The 19215-nt window shown below is 43.2% G+C and overlaps 1 protein-coding gene and 1 long non-coding RNA gene across 6 annotated transcripts in view; one reads left to right on the forward strand and one right to left on the reverse strand.

Moving 5' to 3' along the window:
* Positions 1-4095: 4095 nt before the first annotated feature.
* Positions 4096-18833, reverse strand: LOC132540488 (uncharacterized). Of its 2 annotated transcripts, XR_009551694.1 has the most exons (4): positions 18109-18833; positions 6532-6807; positions 5139-5364; positions 4096-4364 (listed from the first exon to the last, which is right to left on the reverse strand). It is a non-coding gene; the product is annotated as an uncharacterized LOC132540488 (long non-coding RNA). The 2 variants fall into 2 exon arrangements; XR_009551693.1 differs by lacking the exons at positions 4096-4364; positions 5139-5364 and having other exon boundaries at positions 5570-6807.
* The window catches only part of JAM2 (junctional adhesion molecule 2), a 70718-nt gene continuing 68837 nt past the window's right edge, over positions 17335-19215 (forward strand). The window contains exon 1 of one of the 4 annotated variants that reach the window (XM_016186727.2): positions 17335-17841. In XM_016186727.2, the coding sequence (XP_016042213.1) occupies positions 17778-17841 (64 nt within the window). In that variant the 5' untranslated portion in view covers positions 17335-17777. The remainder of the gene's footprint in view (positions 17842-19215) is intronic. The other 3 variants (XM_060198566.1, XM_060198565.1, XM_016186726.2) reach the window with 3 other exon arrangements.

The following is a 19215-nucleotide window of genomic DNA, read 5'->3' on the forward strand; positions in this document are numbered from 1 at the left end:
CATTCCCCAGCATTAAAGTTTTTGTTTTTTAAAGGCAGGGGCTTAAGAATTATTTGGTTTATTCCAATGGGCCTGTGACTGCTGAACTCTTACTTTTAGGTTCCCGAGTATTAAACAAGTTGTTCTGCTTTAAAATTTAATGCTTCTCAGCCGCCAAGTGGCACCATGATGCCAACCGGACTTCTCTGGGCAGACGATCTCAACAATGTGTCCTGGAACCTCACCTCCCCAGAGCCCTACCCCACTAGGGAAAGACAGAAACAGGCTGGGGTTATGGATTGATCTGTCAATACCCATGTAGAGTGGAGAAGCAATTAAAGAAGCCAGACCTCCCATCTTCTGCACACCATATAGAATTTTGGTCTATAGGGAGTCTGGCGGTAGCACAGTGGGTTAAGCCAAAGGACCAGCGTAAGGATCTCAGTTCTAGCCCCCGGCTCCCCACCTGCAGGGGAGTCGCTTCACAGGTGCTGAAGCAGGTCTGCAGGTGTCTATCTTTCTCTCCCCCCTCTGTCTTCCCCTCTTCTCTCCATTTCTCTCTGTCCTAACAATGACGACACCACCAACAATACTAACTACAACAACAATAAAAAACAACAAGGGCAACAAAAGGGGAAAAATACAAAAAAAAAAAAAAGAAAAAAGAATTTTGGTCTATATTCCCAGAGGGATAAAGAATAGGGAACCTTCCAATGGAGGTATATGGAACTCTGGTGGTAGGAATTGTACCTCTCTTTTTTTTAAGGTTTATTTTTTATCTTTATTTATTTATTGGATAGAGACAGCCAAAAATAGAGAGGGAAAGGGATGATAAGAAGGGAGAAAGACAGAGAGAGACACCTGCAGACCTGCTTCACCACTTGCAAAGCTTTCCCCCTTGCAGGTGGGGACCGGGGGCTTGAACCCGTGTCCTTGAGCACTGTAACATGTACGCTCAACCAGGTGTGCCACCACCCGGCCCCGAATTGTACCCCTCTTATCCCACAATCTTGTTGAATATTATGTCACTAATAAATTAGAAAAATAAAAAGAATTAAAAAAGAATTATTTGGGTGGCTAGGAAGATGATAGGTTAACTGTTAACAGCGTTAGACTTGCATGTTTGAGGTCCCCAGTTTGATTCTAGCATTTTTTTTCTTCCCCACCCACTTCCCCAGATTCTAGCATTTTATAGAACAGAGAGGTTCTCTTGCTCCTCCCTTCCCCCTCTCTCTCCCTCTCCTTTATTTCCCTCTCCTTCTCTTTCCCTCCCTATCCTTTACCTTTTCCTTCTCTCTTTCTCTAGCTCATGTAAAATTCTCTCTCACATATGTGATACATAAAAATAAATTTTGGGGGGCCAGGTGGTGGTGCACCTGGTTGAGCGCACATGTTACAGTGCTCAAGGACCCAGGTTCAAGCCCCCAGTCCCCACCTGCAGGGGGAAAGCTTCACAAGTGGTGAAGCAGTGCTGCAGGTGTCTCTCTGTCTCTCTCCCTTTCTATCACCCCCTTCCCTCTCACTTTCTGTCTCTATCCAACAAATAAATAAAATATAAATAAATAAATAAATATTTAAGGGAGTTGGGCGGTAGCGCAGCGAGTTAAGCGCACATGATGCAAAGCGCAAGGACCCGCATAAGAATCCGGGTTTGAGCCCCCAGCTCCTCACCTGCAGGGGAGTCGTTCACAAGGCGAAGCAGGTCTGCGGGTGTCTATCTTTCTCTCTCCCTGTCTTCCATTTCTCTCTCCATTTCTCTCTTCCCTATCTAACAACGACGACATCAGTAACAACAACAATAATAAATACAACAATGGAAAACAACAAGGAGAACAAAAGGAAAAATAAATATAAAAAATTTTAAAAAATTTTAAAAATAATTGGTTAGAATGAGAAAAATGAGAGATAGATAGGTGGGGGGGGGGTGAGTGAGAGGTTTTTATTTTTCTCCCCAATGAATTGGTCTTCCAACTCTCAGTCAAGCCTTCCTTTGTTAAGGGGCCAGGCAGTGGCAGCCTGGTAGAGTATACATGTTACAGTGCACAGGGACCCAGATTCAAGTCCCCGGTCTCTACTGCAGGGGAAAGCTTCGTAAGTAATAAGTCAGTACTGTAGGGATCTCTTTCTCTCTCCCTATCTCACCCTCACCTCCCAGTTTATCTATCTCTATCCAAAATAAATAAATAAATAAGCAAGTTAGTAAAAATTTAAAATATTTGCAAAATTAACTTTGTTTTGATAGTAATCATTTCTCTTAGATCTAGTGTATAAGTGGTCCTAGAAAAGAGATGTTTTAACTGTTGTTACTTCCTCAGACTTATAAAGCTTGCCATGTGCCTTATAAATATAAATCTTAGGCAGAGATAGAAGTTCAAATGCCTGTCTGCTGGCTTATCACCTTTCTACAAATACAGCAAAGAAATTTATCTGTTTTTGAAGAGCCAGCCTACTAGTATTCAGGGAGAAAGGGCACTGAATTCAATACTTTTTGATCCTTCCTTTGTGACGATGAAGTTAACTGTTTATGACAATTACTGTTATGTGTATGAAAATTTGAAACATCTGTGAAATATGCATAAGATATTTTAATTGCACAAAACATCAGAAAACTGGTAGAGCACATAACACATACCCACCACCTAGGTTAATGGTTTGTCACATTTCGCTCTCGTGTTTTTTCTGAAGTATTTTAATGTAAATTACAGGTATTGTAACCTTTCACTCTCAGTTTCTGTCTGTGTGTCTTTTAGAAATAATGACATTTTGGGGGTCGGGTGGTAGCGCAGTCCGTTAAGTGCACGTGGCACAAAGCACAAGGGCCAGAAGGATCCCGGTTCAAGCCTGTGGCTCCCCACCTGCAGGGGAGTTGCTTCACAGGTGGTGAAGCAGGCCTGCAAATGTCTATCTTTCTCTCCCCCTCTCTGTCTTCCCCTCCACTCTCCATTTCTCTCTGTCCTATCTAACAACAATTACACCAATAATAATGATAATAATAACCACAACAATGGTAAAACAACCATGGTAATAAAAAAGGAAAAATGGCCTCCAGGAGCAGTGGATTCGTGGTGCAGGCACTGAGCCCCACCAATAACCTTGGAGGCAAAAAAAAAAAAAAAAAGAAAAGAAAAAGAAAAAGAAAGAAAAAGAAAGACTGACATTTTATGGGTGGCGGTAGATAGCATAATGGGTATGCAAGGAGACTCTCTTGCCTGAGGCTCCAAAGTTTCAGGTTCAATCCCCCACACCAACGTAAACCAGGGCTGACTTAACCAAATACCTGTAGTTAAACTGAGAGAATTCCAGCACCACTAACCTCCCATTGCTATTTATACCATGAAAGAGAAACAAAGGTAGGCCCTCTTATAATTGATTCAGGTACCAGCATAATGATTATGCAAGAAGAATTTCATGCCTGAGGGAGGCACCATTTCCAGGTTCCTAGCTCAGCATCACCGTACATCAGAGATGAGCAGTGGTCTGGTAATAAATAAATAATTAAATTTAAAACAAAAAAAAAGTGACACTCCTTTTAATTCTAAACTAGGACCAGGTAGATAGCATAATGGTTATGCAAAGAGACTCTCATGCTTGTGGTTCTAAGGTTCCAGGTTCAATCCCCCATTTCTCACACTACCATAAACCAGAGCTGAGCAATATTCTGGCAGAAAAAAAAAATTCTAAACTATTGGTGAAGTTAAGGTAATAAAATGGTTATGCAGAAAAGCCTTCATGCCTGTGGCATCAAAGGTTCGAGGTTCAAAGCCAAGTACTGCCAGAAGCCAGAGTTGAACAGAACTCTGGTGTCAAGTTGGGCCAGATTTTTTCACTGCATTATGCTGTGGAAAAGATCTGACTAAACAGTAGTAGAGTCTCTTTAACCATCTCGGTCAACAACTGGAAGCTCTAGACTGTAGGGAGAGCAGAAAGCAAAGTGACAATGGAAGGAGGATCAGGAAAGAAGAAAGGAAACAGACGGTCTTATAGACACCACTCCAAAAAAAAACAAAAAAGAGTTAAAAAAACAAAAAACCACCACTCTTTTTTCTTTTTTTAAAAAAAAATTATTTATTTAGTCTCTTTTGTTGCCCTTGTTTTATTGTTGTAGTTATTGATGCTGTTGTTGTTGGATAGGACAGAGAGAAATGGAGAGAGGAGGGGAAGACAGAGAATTCTTTTTTCTATCTTTATGTCCTTTCTGTTCTAACATTCTTCTTCTTCTTCTTTTTTTAAATTTATTAATGTGAAAGATAGGAGGAGAGAGAGAAAGAAGCAGACATCACTCTGGTACATGTGCTGCCAGGGGCTGAACTCAGGGCCTCATGCTAGAGAATCCAATGCTTTATCCACTGCACCATCTCCTGGACCACTGTTCTAACATTCTTGACCTATGAGGATAGAAGAGAAGCTATGCTTCAAACTGTTTATGAGAGTTCTAAGTGTATATATCTGTGTTTTCAGTGACTGGGGACAGGAAAGGAAAGGCCCATAGTTGCTGCTCAAGTGTTGCTTATTGTATTGATGAACTTTTCTGCAGCCATGTGAGATGATTTTCGTATTAGAAGATATTCTTGTTTTTTATCTCTGAATTTGAAGACTCAGACAGGAGTCCACTTTTGAATTTGAAAATACCTTTAAGATCTTGGGCTTTGGTTCTGTTTTTTGTTTTTTTTTTTTCCTTTGTCTCCTTTCTTTCTTTCTTTCTTTCTTTCTTTCTTTCTTTCTTTCTTTCTGTATGAAGAACCCAAATTTTAAGGGGCTGGGTGATGATGGCAAACCCTGTTCAACACAAATATTACCATGTCAAGGACCCGGGTTCGAGTCCCTGCTCCCCACCTGCAGGGGGGCTGCTTTGTGAGCAGTAAAGCAGGTTTGCAGGTGTCTACATTTCTCTCTCCCTCTCTATCTTCCCCTCCTCTCTCAATTTCTCTGTCCTATCCAGGAAAATAGAAAAAAAGAAAGAAAACCCAAATTCCAGACATGTTTGACAAATTAGCAAAGAGTGTTTCTATGAAACATTAAAAAGTGGCTTCTAGAATGGCCAGCTTATCTCCACGTAAGATGTTCAGAACTTCAGGATGTTTAATCCCTGTCCTAGGAAGGAACGGATGGCCATTTCCATGGTCTCTGATCCCGCATCCTGCTAATTAAAAAGCACCTACCTCATGGGGTATCTTCAAAGTCTCCATGGCTGTCTGCTACTGTGTTCTCTGGCTCTAAGCCAGCAGACATGCATTTGAACTGTCTTTGCCATGATAATTCCTTGCACTTCAGGAAACCAACATCTTGGCCTTCATAACCGTAGACTTTCATGGGGGCGGGGAGGGCAAGAACTATTCCATGTCTTTGCTGTGTGCACATTTACAAGGCGCGTGGCTAGCTTTAAGTCTGAAACAGCGAGATAGGTTACTTGTAAGAAAATAGACCCTTTTCTTTTACATTACACTTTTTATTTGTGATTAACCGTGGGTCACACGATAGTAAGATTGTAGGATATAGCTCCACACAGCATCCACCATCAAAGCTCTATGTACCCACCTTCCCACCTCCCAGTGATAACCACCACAGTGCTCACAAAGCAGAATTCTCAGTCTTTGAGACAGTTTATTCACTTGTTTATTTTTTTCTTTTCAAGTTCATGTGTATCAGATCTCTAGATTCCACGAGTTGTTATCTTTTTATTTATTTATTTATTTATTTATTTATTTATTTAAGGATAGAGATTGAGAGAAAGTGAGATGGGGAAGACAGAGGGGGAGAGAAACAGAGAGACACCTGCAATACTGCTTCACCACTTGTAAAATTTTCCCCCTGTAGGTGGGAACCAGGGGCTTGAACCCAGGTCCTTGTACACTGTAATGTGTATGCTTAACCAGGTGTGCCACCGCCCGGCCCCATCTTTTATCTTTTTACTTATTTTGCTAAGCATAATCACCTCTAGTTTCACCTATTTTTTCCCAAATGACACAAAATCATCTTAGTAGCATTGCATGGAGTTAATATCCCAAAATATCTTTAGTCAGTCTTCTGTCCATGGGCATTTTGCCTGCTTCTACTCTTTGGCTATTGTGAACAATGCAGTTAGAAACAGAGGGGTCCAGATGTCTCTTTGGATTAGTGTTTGAGTGTATTTTTTTTGGGGGGGGGTAAGTGAAAAAAGGCCCTTTCTTGAGTGTTCCTTAATCTTGGCTTGTGTGGTAGACAGCATGTTGTCATTGCTGCATTATCAGTTATGACATTAAATATTAATCTGCTGCTTTCTTCACAAGAGCCAAAAATAACATCCCAGAAAAACTACAGCATCCACCTGCTATAAAGGGGACAGACACAAAACATTTGTGGAAATTCCTTTCATTCAGAAGTGGAAATTCTGTGTTTTTTTTTTTTCATCTCCATTTTTGTCATTACAAGGGAGATCAAGTTCATTTATGTTCTTTAACCCTATATCAAATATTTTAAAGGTGAAAAAACAAAATTGAGAGGCTCAATAAAAAGTTATAGTATAGCGTTCCACTGGGCATTAAGAATTTAATTGGGAAGGGGGCAGTGGCTTACCCGGTTAAGCACACATAGTACGAAGCGAAGCACAAGGAATGGCTGAAGGATCCTGGTTCGAGCCCCTGGCTCCCCACCTGCAGGGAGGTTGCTTCCTAAGTGATGAAGCAGGTCTGCAAGTGTCTATCTTTCTCTCCCTCTGTTTCCCCCTCTTCTCTCAAATTCTCTGTCCTATCCAACAATAGCAGCAGCAGCAGCAGCGACAATAACAGCAACAACAATGGAGAAAAAGTTGGCCGCCAAAAGCAGTGGATTCATAGTTCAGGCACCAAAACCCTGCAGAAAAAAAAAAAGAATTTAATTGTGCAATACAAAGGAGGTGTAAACAAAAACAACAGAGAAAAATGAGTTCAGGATACATAGTAAATATCAGGTACATCACAAGCGTCTGTTTCTTGCTACATGTGTTCAGATTTATCTGGCATCTGTTGGAATGCATACTAACTTTTCTACATGTTTGTTCTCATATAGAAAATAACATAGTACCTCCTCACTAAGTTATTTGTGAACTCACACATGTAAGCACTTTATAAGTGCCATGCATATATATATATATATATATACATATATATGTATATATATATATATATAGGACTCCATGAATGTTAACCATTGCTATTTTTTAAAATTAATTAATTGATTTATTTTCATTGCCGCCAGGGTTCTTGCTAGAGTTTGTTGCCTGCACCCACAAATCCACTGCTCCCAGCCATCATTTTTTTTTCCTTCTCTCTCTCTCTTTTCTTTTTATTTGACAGGACATTAAGAAGTGGGGAGAGATAAATAAGGAGAGAAAGAGAGACACTGTAGCTCTGCTTCACTTATGAAATTTACTCTTTGCAGGTGGGGACCAGGGGTTTAATCTTTACGCTCAACCAGCTGCATCAATGCCCAGCCCTGATATCATTGTCTTTAGGAGACTTCTGGAGAACATTGACTAAATGGAATAATTATTGAATCAGTCCCAAATCTTTTCTGTATTCTCTCAGCTGTGTTTGATAACCCCAGATGCAAGAAGCTGAGATGAAGTTGTACTGCTTCCTGCAACCCACTGGCGAGTTCTTTACTTACTCTAAATCAAAGATACATATTAATTGTACTTATTCTAGGCAAGAAGTTAATATTAATAGCTTGGACCAAGTGGTAAGATGTGATACCCAGCAATGCAGAGAGATCTATACTGCTTTGGGGACTGAAATAGAAAGACAAACATAGTACTTATTTAAAAGTTGGCTCTGAAATTTCTGGGTCTCATCATTCTTTTTTTAAAAAAATATTTATAAAAAGGAAACATTGACAAAGCCACAGGATAAGAGAGGTACAGCTTCATGCATTTCTCACCACCAGAACTCAGTATCCCATCCCCTCCCCTGATAGCTTTCCTATTCTTTAAGCCTCTGGGAGTATGGATCCAAGGTCGTCATTGTGGGATGTAGAAGGTGGAAGGTCTGGCTTCTGTAATTGCTTCCCCACTGAACATGGGCGTTGACAGGTTGATCCATACTCCCAGGCTGCCTCTCTCTTTCCCTAGTGGAGCAGGGTTCTGGGGAATCAGAGCTTCAGGACACATTGGTGGGGTTGTCTGTCCAGGGAAGTCTGGTTGGCATCATGTTAGCATCTGGAACCTGGTGGCTGAAAAGAGAGTTAACATATAAAGCCAAAACAGTTGTTGACTAATCATGAACCAAAAGGCTGGAGTAGTGCAGATGAAGAGTTGGAGGTGGGGGGGGTCTCTCTTTTGTAGATAGCTAGTAGTCATATTTTAGTTATATTCCAAAGGGCCTGTGGCTATACTAGTTTTTTTTTTTTCCCTGAGCCTGACCTCTGATATGCAGGTGGATCCTAGTTATTGTCTGGGGAGATGATATCATGGCTGGAAAAAGGGCCAGAAAGCTGCATCAGGGAAGAGAGTAGCTCCCAAATATGGGAAAGGTGCATAAATATTGTTGACTGTAAACCCCATCAAATTGATATGATCTGGGGCCCATATTCAGCTTAGGAGCCTATGTGACCTCTGCTTCCCTGTAGATTTGAGTTCACATTCTGTGGTCATGAGTAGGAATGTTCCAAGCTGCCCCAATATCAGGACCCATATTCCTCAGGTGTAGCATAGAGTATGTTGTCCTGTCTCCGTTCAGAGGATGGAACATTCTCTACTGTTGTTGATCCAAGTTGAGGTCGAGGTCCTATGGGGGGGGGCACAAAGGGGTCGGTCTATTTTGTTGTTCCTGATAGAGATGACCAGTAACAATGGAGAGAGGGATTTATTCGCGGTCTAATGGGCCTCATCATTCTTAACTGAAATGGATGTGGGGAAGGAGATATAATTGGATATTGTTGCTAAGTTCACAACAAGTTTTTCTCATTACAACCCCATTATAGACTAACTGATCCTTCTGCATCTTTTGACTTTTTTTTTTTTTTCCTGTGGTTCACTGCACTACAAATGCATTGATTCTGGCAGCCATTTTTTTTCATATGATAGAATAGAGAGGGAGGGTAGTATGAGAGAGAGAAAGAGGGAGAGAGAGAGAGAGAGAGAGAAAAGGAGAGACACCTGCAGCACTGCTCCACTGCTCTTAAGGTTTCCTTTCTGCAGGTGGGAACTGAGGGCTTGAATGCAGGTCCTTATGCCTGGTAATGTACACTCTACCAGGTGGGCCACCACTTGGCACCTGTTTGACTTTGTTTTGTTTGTGAAGTGCTAGCTCTTCTCAAAAGGAAATTCAATTAAAAAAAAATCATGCTTCTGGGGCTGGGCAGTGGTGCCCCAGGTTAAACGTACATATTATAAAGCACAAGGACCCACACAAGGATCCCGGTTTGAGCCTGACTCCCCACCTGCAGGGGGGTCACTTCTTAAGCAGTGAAGCAGATCTGCAGGTGTCTATCTGTCTCTCTCCCTCTCTATCTTCCCCTCCTCTCTCAATTTCTCTGTCTTATCAAAAAAAAAAGTCATTGGTTCTTAGTCATTTGGTTAAGATCAAATGTAATTAAAAATTGTTTTCCTCTTTCCCTCTTTCCTAATTCTCTTTGAAAGTGCCAGTTATTCAGTGAGGAAACCAACCACCACATTAATAACAAATGTGCTTTCTTCAAAAGGCAGCAGGAATACCTAGTTTGCCAGTCCCTGGTGGACTTCACGTAATTGGATTGGCAATAAGGCCATCTTGGTAATTTTGAAGTTGAGTATCTGAAAGAATTTTCTTGCTTGTAGTGACTAGAACCAGATGTGTCTAGTGATTTTTTTTTTTTAAACTTGGAAGTACATCTTGAGCACTGTGTACTTGAGGAAAGATAGTACTTAAGGAAAAGATGGAAAGATGTTACTTGAGCATGTAAGAAGTGTTTCTTAGTGGGACACTGTAGGCATCTCTGAGTAGATTTACTTGGCTGGAAAGGGCTGTGGTTCCAGCACAAACATGAGTACACTTGTGGGCCCCTCAGAATGGAATTTGAAATCAAGCATATTCCAGAAATAATCTGAGGAGATGATGATAAGACATAAGACATGAGGAACCCACTAGTTAGAGATCTTAAACTTTACCCAGTGGAATTTAAAATTCATTTGAGAAAGAAACACTTGGGAACTATGGTTCTGAAACTGGAAGGCATTTTCTCTCTCTTTCTCTCTTCTGTAAATTGCATAGTGTGGGCACACTTTCTAGCACCTTCTCCACACTGAGGAGGAAAAATAACCCATCCAACACAGGAATACCAAATCTGAGAGGTTGTGAGAAGTCACTCGATTTAAACCCAAGCCATCTCCTTCCTTGCTTGTTTTTGGAAATGTGCCTTGACACCTCCCCAACATTACTCCAAATTCAGAATCAGAGTGGGTGGAAAGAATGGGAAATGAGAAGATGTCCTGACACACAAGTCCCCATTTATGTTTACCTGACAAGCTGCTTATAGTGTCAGCATGACAGGGACTATGACACATGGGAGAGTTGGCTGTGGGGAAGAGCCAGGAGGATCATGGAGAACAGAAGAGTTTAAAGGGACTCCCATGGTATTTCCCCTCCTATCTCCCTTTCTACCATCCCACTTATTCATGAAGTGGCATTAACTATTGCTGTTCCTTTTAACCTTCTGCTGCTGATGCCTGTAATCATTGTACTATTTGTGTTTAGCTTATGCATTCATTTTTACACTTTATTAGGCATAGAACATACATCTATAAAGCTATTTGGAAGATTGTCTTCTGTATTGTCCAAGGGCAATGTTCTTGCAATTATGAAATGCAAGAAACAAGACTTTTTTTTTTTTTGCATTTGACATTGTAAATACCTCACCATTTGGCTCCTGATCCTCTTCCAACCCCTTTCGTAACATTTGGACTGCTCTTTCTCATGTTATTTCTCTAGGTCTTCCTTATTTGATTTGTTTTAGTTTTGCTACGAGACTATTTTTTTTAAGAGCAGGTTTGCCTTGACAGTAAAATTAAGCAGCAGGTACAAAGATATCCCATCTGTTCTGCTTTGCCTACATATGGGCAGCCCCCACCTTTATCAACACTCCTCACAGAAGAGTACTTGCTTCAACTGACAAACTTCTACTGACACAGCACTATCTCACAATCACAATGAAAATCACAGTTTGCATTAGCATTCACTTTCAGTGCTGGACATTTTATGGGATTGGGCAAATGCATAGTGACATGTATCCGTCATTGCAATACTGAAAGGTACAGTTCCTGGTGCCACAGAAAACTAAACTCTGTCATACAAACTTTTCCAACCAGTAATCAGGAGCTGGAGTCCATCAACCTCTCTCCCTCCAAGAAGTATCAGTCTTTTATACAGATGGAAGTGGGGAATGACTGGAGAGCTAAGGGCGGGCAAGATGTGGGGACAATCAGAGAGGAACAGAAGATACCTATATCCTCCTACCTTCAGGACCACAATTCCTCAAACTTCCTCCTAAGACAAAACCCACATTTGGTCTTAACTATTCTCCATTATTTCAAGAAGGTTAGTTCAGCAGGAATAGTGGTGGTATCCCTGAAGCTGTCCTTTTGTTTCTAGGTTTGGTTTTAGTGTATTAAATAAACCTTTGCAAAAGACTTCCTGGAAGTGGCCCAACTTTTCCTGTATCCTTTTTTTTTTTTTAATATTTATTTATTCCCCTTTGTTGCCCTTGCTGTTTTTTTGTTGTTGTAGTTATTGTTGTTGTTGTTAGATAGGACAGAGAGAAATGGAGAGAGCAGGGAAAGACAGAGAAGGGGAGAGAAAGATAGACACCTGCAAACCTGCTTCACTACTTGTGAAGTGACTCCCCTGCAGGTGGGGAGCCGGGGGCTCTAATTGGGATCTTTGCGCTGGTCCTTGTGCTTTGCGCCACCTGTGCTTAACCCACTGTGCTACCGCCCGACTCCCTGTATCCTTCATTTTATCTTATTTTTGTTTATCAGAGCACGGCTCAGCCCTGGCTTCTGATGGGGGGCAAGGGATTGAGCCTCAGGAATGAGAGTCGTTTTTGCAGAGTCATTATGTTATCCCCTCCCCACCGTTTCTGTATCCTCTAAAGGCAGTTTCACCTGACAAACTTTGTCTTCTCATTCTCTTGAAGTTGTTTTTCTCAAAGCAAAAGTCTCCCCCCCTTTTTTTTAGAAACCATGTTTTAATTCTACAAAAGAACACACACAACAAATCTTCCTCACCCTAAGGTGTCTTTTCAAGAGATGTGATCATTGCTCATATTATCTCACACTGGTTTATTTCCTTCTGCCCTGGCAAATATTGGCAATAAATTAAATCACATAAAAAGGAGGAATCAAGAATGCTCATGACTTGGTGTTCTAGAAGGCAGAAATGAACTCATGGTGGAGGTAAACCAGGACATCATCCCCAAGGTGAGAGTAAGGGTGAGGAGTCTCCTGTGCCCAACAGGACAGGAAGTAGCTGCACAGGTTCACAGCACTGCCCCCCTGCAAGATGGCGCTGACCATGACTTGCACAGTGCACCTGCTTTCATTCGTTTGTTTTGTTTTTGCACACAACCCATTTAAGCAGGTCTCCACTGTACTGGAAGTAGCTTTGGTACTGTGTTATCTTTTTCTCCTTTTTGCTTTTTCTTTTTTTTTTAAATTTTATTTATTTATTTTCCCTTTTGTTGCCCTTATTTATTTTTTTATGGTTGTAGTTATTGATGCCGTTGTTGGATAGGACAGAGAGAAATGGAGAGAGGAGGGGAAGACAGAGAGGGGGAGAGAAAGATAGACACCTGCAGACCTGCTTCACCGCCTGTGAAGCCACTCTCCTGCAGGTGGGGAGCCGGGTGCTCGAACCGGGATCCTTATGCAGGTCCTTGTGTTTTATACCATGTGCACTTATCCCGCTGCACTACTGCCTGACTCCTTTTCTTTTTTTAAAAGTGTTTTACTTATTAATGAGGAAGATAGGAGGAAAGAAAAGAAGCAGATGCCGTTCTGGTACACATGCTGCCGGGGACTGAACTCAGGGCCTCATTCTTTAGAGTCCAGTGCCTTAGCCACTGCGTCACCTTCCAGACCACTTTTTTCTCCTTTTTCTCTCTCTATCAATTTACACAATTGTGACTTCTGAAGACTCCAATGCTATTTCTCCACAGAGGCTGGAACAGCAGCAGGGAGCCCTTATATTGACATCAAGGTCACAGAACCTGCCCAAGTAACTCAACCTCCCCCCCCTTATTAGGGATTTAATCGAATTTTACAAAACTGTATGATTTCAGAGGTGTAACTTGCATCTAGAACTGTTGTTGCCAATAAGCTGGATCTATTTATTGTTCATGACCCAGAAATCAAGGCACTGACAATGAGGAAGAAAAGCTTATTTCAGGAGCTGGCTGTCCAGAAGAGTAGGAGAGTTGAAAACTTGGAGACTGCTGTTTCCTAGGATGCAAAGCAGGACATTTTAAAGGTGCTTGAGGGGCATGCCTATGTGAAGGTTGACAAGTAGGCGTCCAGGTGAGTCTCATGACTGGGTCCTTGCAAGTAGCTACAGCTGGTGATGGATAGTTAGGTGTTTCTTGTACGGCAACCCACAAGCTGTGAACAGTGGATGGTTCTGTTTTTGTTCCTCAGTTAAGATCCAGATTTTTTTAAAAAAAACTTTCTTTTATATTTGTTTTCCCTTTTGTTGCCCTTATTTTTAAAAAAATTGTTGTTGTAGTTATTATTGATGTCACCGTTGTTAGGACAGAGAGAAATGGAGAGAGGAGGGGAAGACAGAGAGGGGGAGAGAAAGATAGACACCTGCAGACCTGCTTCACCGCTTGTGAAGCGACTCCGCTGCAGGTGGGAAGCCTGGGGCTTGAACCAGGATCCTTAAGCCTGTCCTTGCGCTTTGCGCCACCTGCGCTTAACTCGAGCGCTACTGCCCAAGATCTACTCCCAAGATCCGGATTTTTCGAAGTTATCTCCAATCAAGTTCTGCTGCCAAGATCTTAAAGGAAACATGGTGAGATGACCTGGGATTGATTTTTCCTTCATCAATATTATTTACCAACAACTTAAAAAATATTTATTATTGGTTAAAGACAGAGAGAAAGTGAAGGGGGGAGGAGGAAGAGAGGGAGACGGAGGGGCAGGTGGTAGCACACTTGCTGGAGTGCACATGTTACAATGCGCAAAGACCTGGGTCCCCGCCTGCAGGGGGAAAGCTTTGCAAGTAGTGAAGCCAGGGTTGCAGGTGTCTCTCTGTCTCTCTCCCTCTCTTCTTCTTCTAGCGTTTGCCCTTCTTCCGTAGCCAGTCAACAGCGTCAGGTTGAGCCTGATGTAAAGTTTCGAGACCTCCTTTGAATCTGGAGAGGTGGCAGTCGTTGACTATGTGGGTCATAGTCTGTCTGGAGCCGCAGGGGCAGTTCGGGTAGTCTCTGGCTCCCCAGCGGTGAAACATAGCGGCGCACCGGCCATGGCCAAACACCTCATCACAGACCCCTGCAAGCGTCAACCCGGCTTTGACCTAGCACGTTATGATTGGGCCCTCCTCTCCCTCTCTATTAGCCCCCTTTCCTCTTGATTTTTGGCTGTCTCTATCCAATAAATAAAGACAATAAAATAAAAGTATTTGGGGTTATTAACGGAAAAAAGAGGGGGACATACCTATGTGAAGATTAACGAGTAGGCATCCAGGTGAGTCTAGTGAACGGATCTTTATGCACTGTCATGTGTGCACTTGATCAGGTGTACCATTCCTGGCCCGCCTACAGCTGCGTGCCTTCTCCTCACACCTGTATCTAATTAAGGACGTAAGCCTATTGGCCAGATCTGTGGAATATTATTTGAAGCTACTGCTTTTGCACTTAGCCTACTGTGACCACATCATCCCTTCACCTTTTTTTTTTTTCTCAGAAAAAGGACAAGTTTTCAAATTTGTCTGACATTCTGACTCTCACTCCCTAGTCCATTCTCTCATTCTCTCCAGTTCTTTCTTTTTTCTTTTTCTTTTTTCCTTTGTCTTTTCTTACCAAAGCACTGCTCAACTCTGGCCTATGGTGGTGTGGGAGACTGAACCTGAAACCTTGGAGCCTCAGGCATGAGAGTCTCTTTGCAGAACCATTCTGCTATTTTCCCCACCCCATTCTCTCCAATCCTACAGGAGTCACCATTCTAAGGTAACAATGGCTCCTAGAACTTTCTGTGATGATAGAACTGTTCTTTACTTGTTGGTCAATAGGGTAGATTCTGACCTGATGTGGTTGTTGAGAATTTCAAATATGACTGGTGTAATTGGAGAAATGAATTCTAAGTTGAATTCAATATTAAAAAAATTATTTATAAAATGGAAACATTGACAAAACCATAGGATAAGAGGGGTACAACTCCACACAATTCCCACCACCAGAACTCCATATCCCCTCCACTCCCGATAGGTTTCCTATTCTTTTCTTTCTTTTTTTTTTTTTAATATTTATTTCCTTTTTGTTACCCTTGTTGTTTTTATTGTTGTTGTAGTTATTACTATTATTGATGTCCTCATTGTTGGATAGGACAGAGAAATGGAGAGAGGAGGGGAAGACAGAGAGGGGGAGAGAAAGATAGACACCTGCCCTGCTTCACCGCTTCACAGTAGTGGAAACATTGCACTACTTTGACTCCACCAATGAGAAAGCACTCAATAAAAAACAGCTGCTATTATTTTCCACTCTCCACTTGTCATGTGGTATTAGATATTTTATAAGCTGGGGTCTCTGTCACCTGGACACTTGGCTTATTAGGAGCAGAGGCCCTATCTTGCTCATCCATTATTTGTAGGCTTCTGACACATCATAGTTTTATGACAAATACTTTGCTTCAGTGAATCTATTATTATTATTATCACAGGATAATCAATGTTTAATATTTATGCTTGGGCCTGGAAGAGAACTTGATGCCCTAGGACACAGGACTGGCATGCTAGAGGGCCCAGTTTCTAGCCCCTGCAGTGTATAAGCCAGAGCTGAGCAATATGCCCAGATTTCTCTCTCTCTGGGGGATCTGGTGGTGATGCACCTGGTAGAGAGCACAAGTTACCACAAGCAGGAACCAGGCTTCAAGCCCCTGGTTTCCACCATCAGGTGAAGCTTCACAAGAGGTGGAGCAGTGCTGCAGGTATCTCTTCTTTTTCTTATCTCTTTCCCCTCATTTTCCATGTCTTTTACCCTCTGTCAAAGAGGAAAGAAAAAGAAATAAAAATAATTGCAATGACTGGTGGAGCTATGGAGGAACTGAACCTCAGTGACAATCCTAGAGGTAAAATAAATACTTCTAAAATAATTAAGTTTAAATGTGTATGTGTGTGTGTGTCTGTGTGTGTAGAGATAAAAGAGAAAAAGCAAGAATGAGAAAAGTAAATGCCAACAACTTTCTGACCACTCTGGGTTTCCTGGTCCTCCCCAAGACATAGGTACTAAGCTTCCATCACCATCTGCAAGGAAACAGCAGGGATGCTTACTTTCTGGCTGCTCTGCTTACAGAACTGTCACCTATGTCTACTGACTTAGCTAAACCGTTGGAGTGTGCATCACTAATTCAAGTCTTTTTCACAGAACTGCATCCATCACCCTACCTTAAAACAACAACAGTGTGTAAAAATTTCTTGTCTTGTGTCAGTACTCTCCAAGGCGCTATTTTTTGCCCCCTAGGGAGACATCTAAAACTTGCCTATTTCGCCTTTGGAGTGAGTGCGATAGTCAAGCTCCGGCCAGGTTGAAAGCGCACAGCAGACCATATATAATGGGTTTCGCCTTTCCAAAGCACAGTAGACCAAAAATAAACCTGACAAAGGGCAGCTGTAAACTTTTTTTTTTTTGAACATGTGGAAAACTCCACAGGCGGCAGTTATGTAACTGGAAAGAAACATGATAAATATTTCACACCATGAGCTCAACTTCCAACTCTGACACACGCAAAGCAAAAGGACGCACCCCCCCCAACACCACCACCTTAACTCTCCAAGCAGCCAAATAAACTCACACTGCGGAGGAGGCCAAAGCCATGACTAAAATCTGAGAGCTGCCTCCCATCCCGAGTCTGATGGCTTTATTGTTTTGTTTCATTTTATTTTTATTTATCTTTGCTCCTGCCTTCAAGTCCAAGGCAGATCTGGAACCCCACCTTCTCAGAGCAACTCCTCCTCCCTCCCCCACAGTTTCGCTCAGTTGGTTAGAAAAAAAAATCCCCCAAATCTCCAACCCTAGGCTGACACCCCCCCCCCCCAAGAAGTTTTGTGACAGGAAAGAGAAGGGTTGGAGCTAGACAGGCAAGGATCCCATCCTCCACTGTCACCCCCCCCTGCCTGTCCCCGGGCTCCTCGCCTTGGGGACAGCTGGCAGCCCCGCGCCGGACCAGACACAAAGCCGATCAATCCCGCCCGCGCTGGGGGGGGGGGGGGACGCCCCGCCAGGGCTTCCCTTCCGCTCCTCACCTCCTTCTGTCCCCTCATTAGGACACCTCGTCCGACTTCTTCGGGCCGCCCCCTGGCATCCCTTCCACCTCTCCCCGCAAAAAAAACAAAAAAAACCCAAAAAACTCCCAAAGAACAGCCCAGATTCTTAGACTCCCCCCCTCCAGCCCCAAGGCTGGGAAAGACCTGCCTGCAGGCAGCGGGCAGAAAAGGCGCCCCAGCAAGGGGGAAACTGACAGCGCTCAGGGTCCGCCCCTCTCCCTCCGCGTCCCCTCCTCTGCTCTCCACCCGCTCTCCCGCCCCAGAGGTTCAGCGGCCCCCGGCCTCCCGACCCTTGGCGGCGCAGGAGCTGCCGGCTGGCCCCCGGCAAGCGGGAAGATGGCGAGGAGCCGCCACCGCCTCCTTCTGTTGCTGCTGCGCTACCTGGTGGTCGCCCTGGGCTGTAAGTAACTCGGGGTGCCCGCAACCCTCCCGCCCACTCCTGCGGGGACCAGCTCACTGGTGTCTCCGAGTCTGGGCATCCGGCCTCTCTGACTTGGGGCTCAGTTTGTTTGGAATCTGGGGTGCGGGGTGGGGGGAGGGGGCGCAGAGAACTCGGGGTCTGAGGAGTGGGAGCTAGAGGTTTTCCATTTCTGGTAAACTAGTCTGTGAGTTTGTCAGTTTAGGAGGAAAATAAAATAAATAGATAAATAAAAATAAGGGCTCATACCAGCAGGTCCTGGCGGGTCTTGCAAAGTTGGCTCAAGTTCGCAAAGACACTGGAGACGTGATCTGAATGCGAAAGTCTCGCTTCCTGGAAGATGCTAAGAGCCCAAGATGGCATAGGCGGGAGATTGGCGGCAGCCACAATCCGAGTACCAAAGTGGGGGTGGGGGGGTGGGGGTGGGGAGATGGAGGGAGGGGGGTGTTCAGAGTTTTCTGGATTTTGAGGGGTCAGGGTGGTTCATTCAGGGTCAGTTGCAGTGTACTTGTGATCTGGGTGGGTGGGGGCTTCGTGGTGACCTAGCCAAAGTCTTTTTCGTCTTTCCACCTGCACATCGACATTCAGTTGGAGAAGTGAGGTCCGGGGATTCCAGCCAGCTGCTGTGTTCTCGGGGGACGTCCCACGGGACACTGCTAGAAAGATACAGAAGCTGAATGATGGGGGGAGAAGTTCCAAAGCCAATTTCACGCGACGCTTTGAAATAGGATTTTCACGGATTCCGGGCTTCACGAGCTTTGAAACCCTAGGGCCGGTTCTTTTTGTTTCCTTCGCATTAACTTTTTTTTTTCCTTTTTTTAAGGAAAATGGAGGAAATTACAATAGTCCTTAAGCTATGAACTCCTCCCATTTCTTTTCCTTTCGATTTCTTTATTATTTTATTATTTTTTCCTCTCTCTTGCACCTAAAAGATTTTTCAGTGAACTGTTGTGATTCAAGCTCCGGTAATTTAAAACTTAAAAAAACTGCAGGATGAATGTCTAATGCCTTAAGACAGTGACTTTTCCACACGATCTCATTACCAAAGTTATTATTGCCTGATGGGAGGAAGGTGCAAGTTGTTTCGGTAAAGGGGCAAGAGTTGACCTATATTGTAGCAACTCAAACCAGGAAGGCAAGTTTGCAAGATAAAACTATTATGCAATTTTGAAATAGCAATTGGTATCCCACTGGACAGAGAGAAAATAACGTCCCACTGAGGAAAGTGAACAACGGGCCACCTGGAAGACTTGTAACAAAACTACTTGGGTAAATTATGTATTCTTAGGGAAAGAGAGAGGCAGACTGGGAGTATGGACCGACCAGTCAACGCCCATGTTCAGCGGGGAAGCAATT

Source organism: Erinaceus europaeus, chromosome 9 (genome assembly GCF_950295315.1).
Source record: "Erinaceus europaeus chromosome 9, mEriEur2.1, whole genome shotgun sequence".
Classification (NCBI taxonomy): Eukaryota; Metazoa; Chordata; class Mammalia; order Eulipotyphla; family Erinaceidae; genus Erinaceus; species Erinaceus europaeus.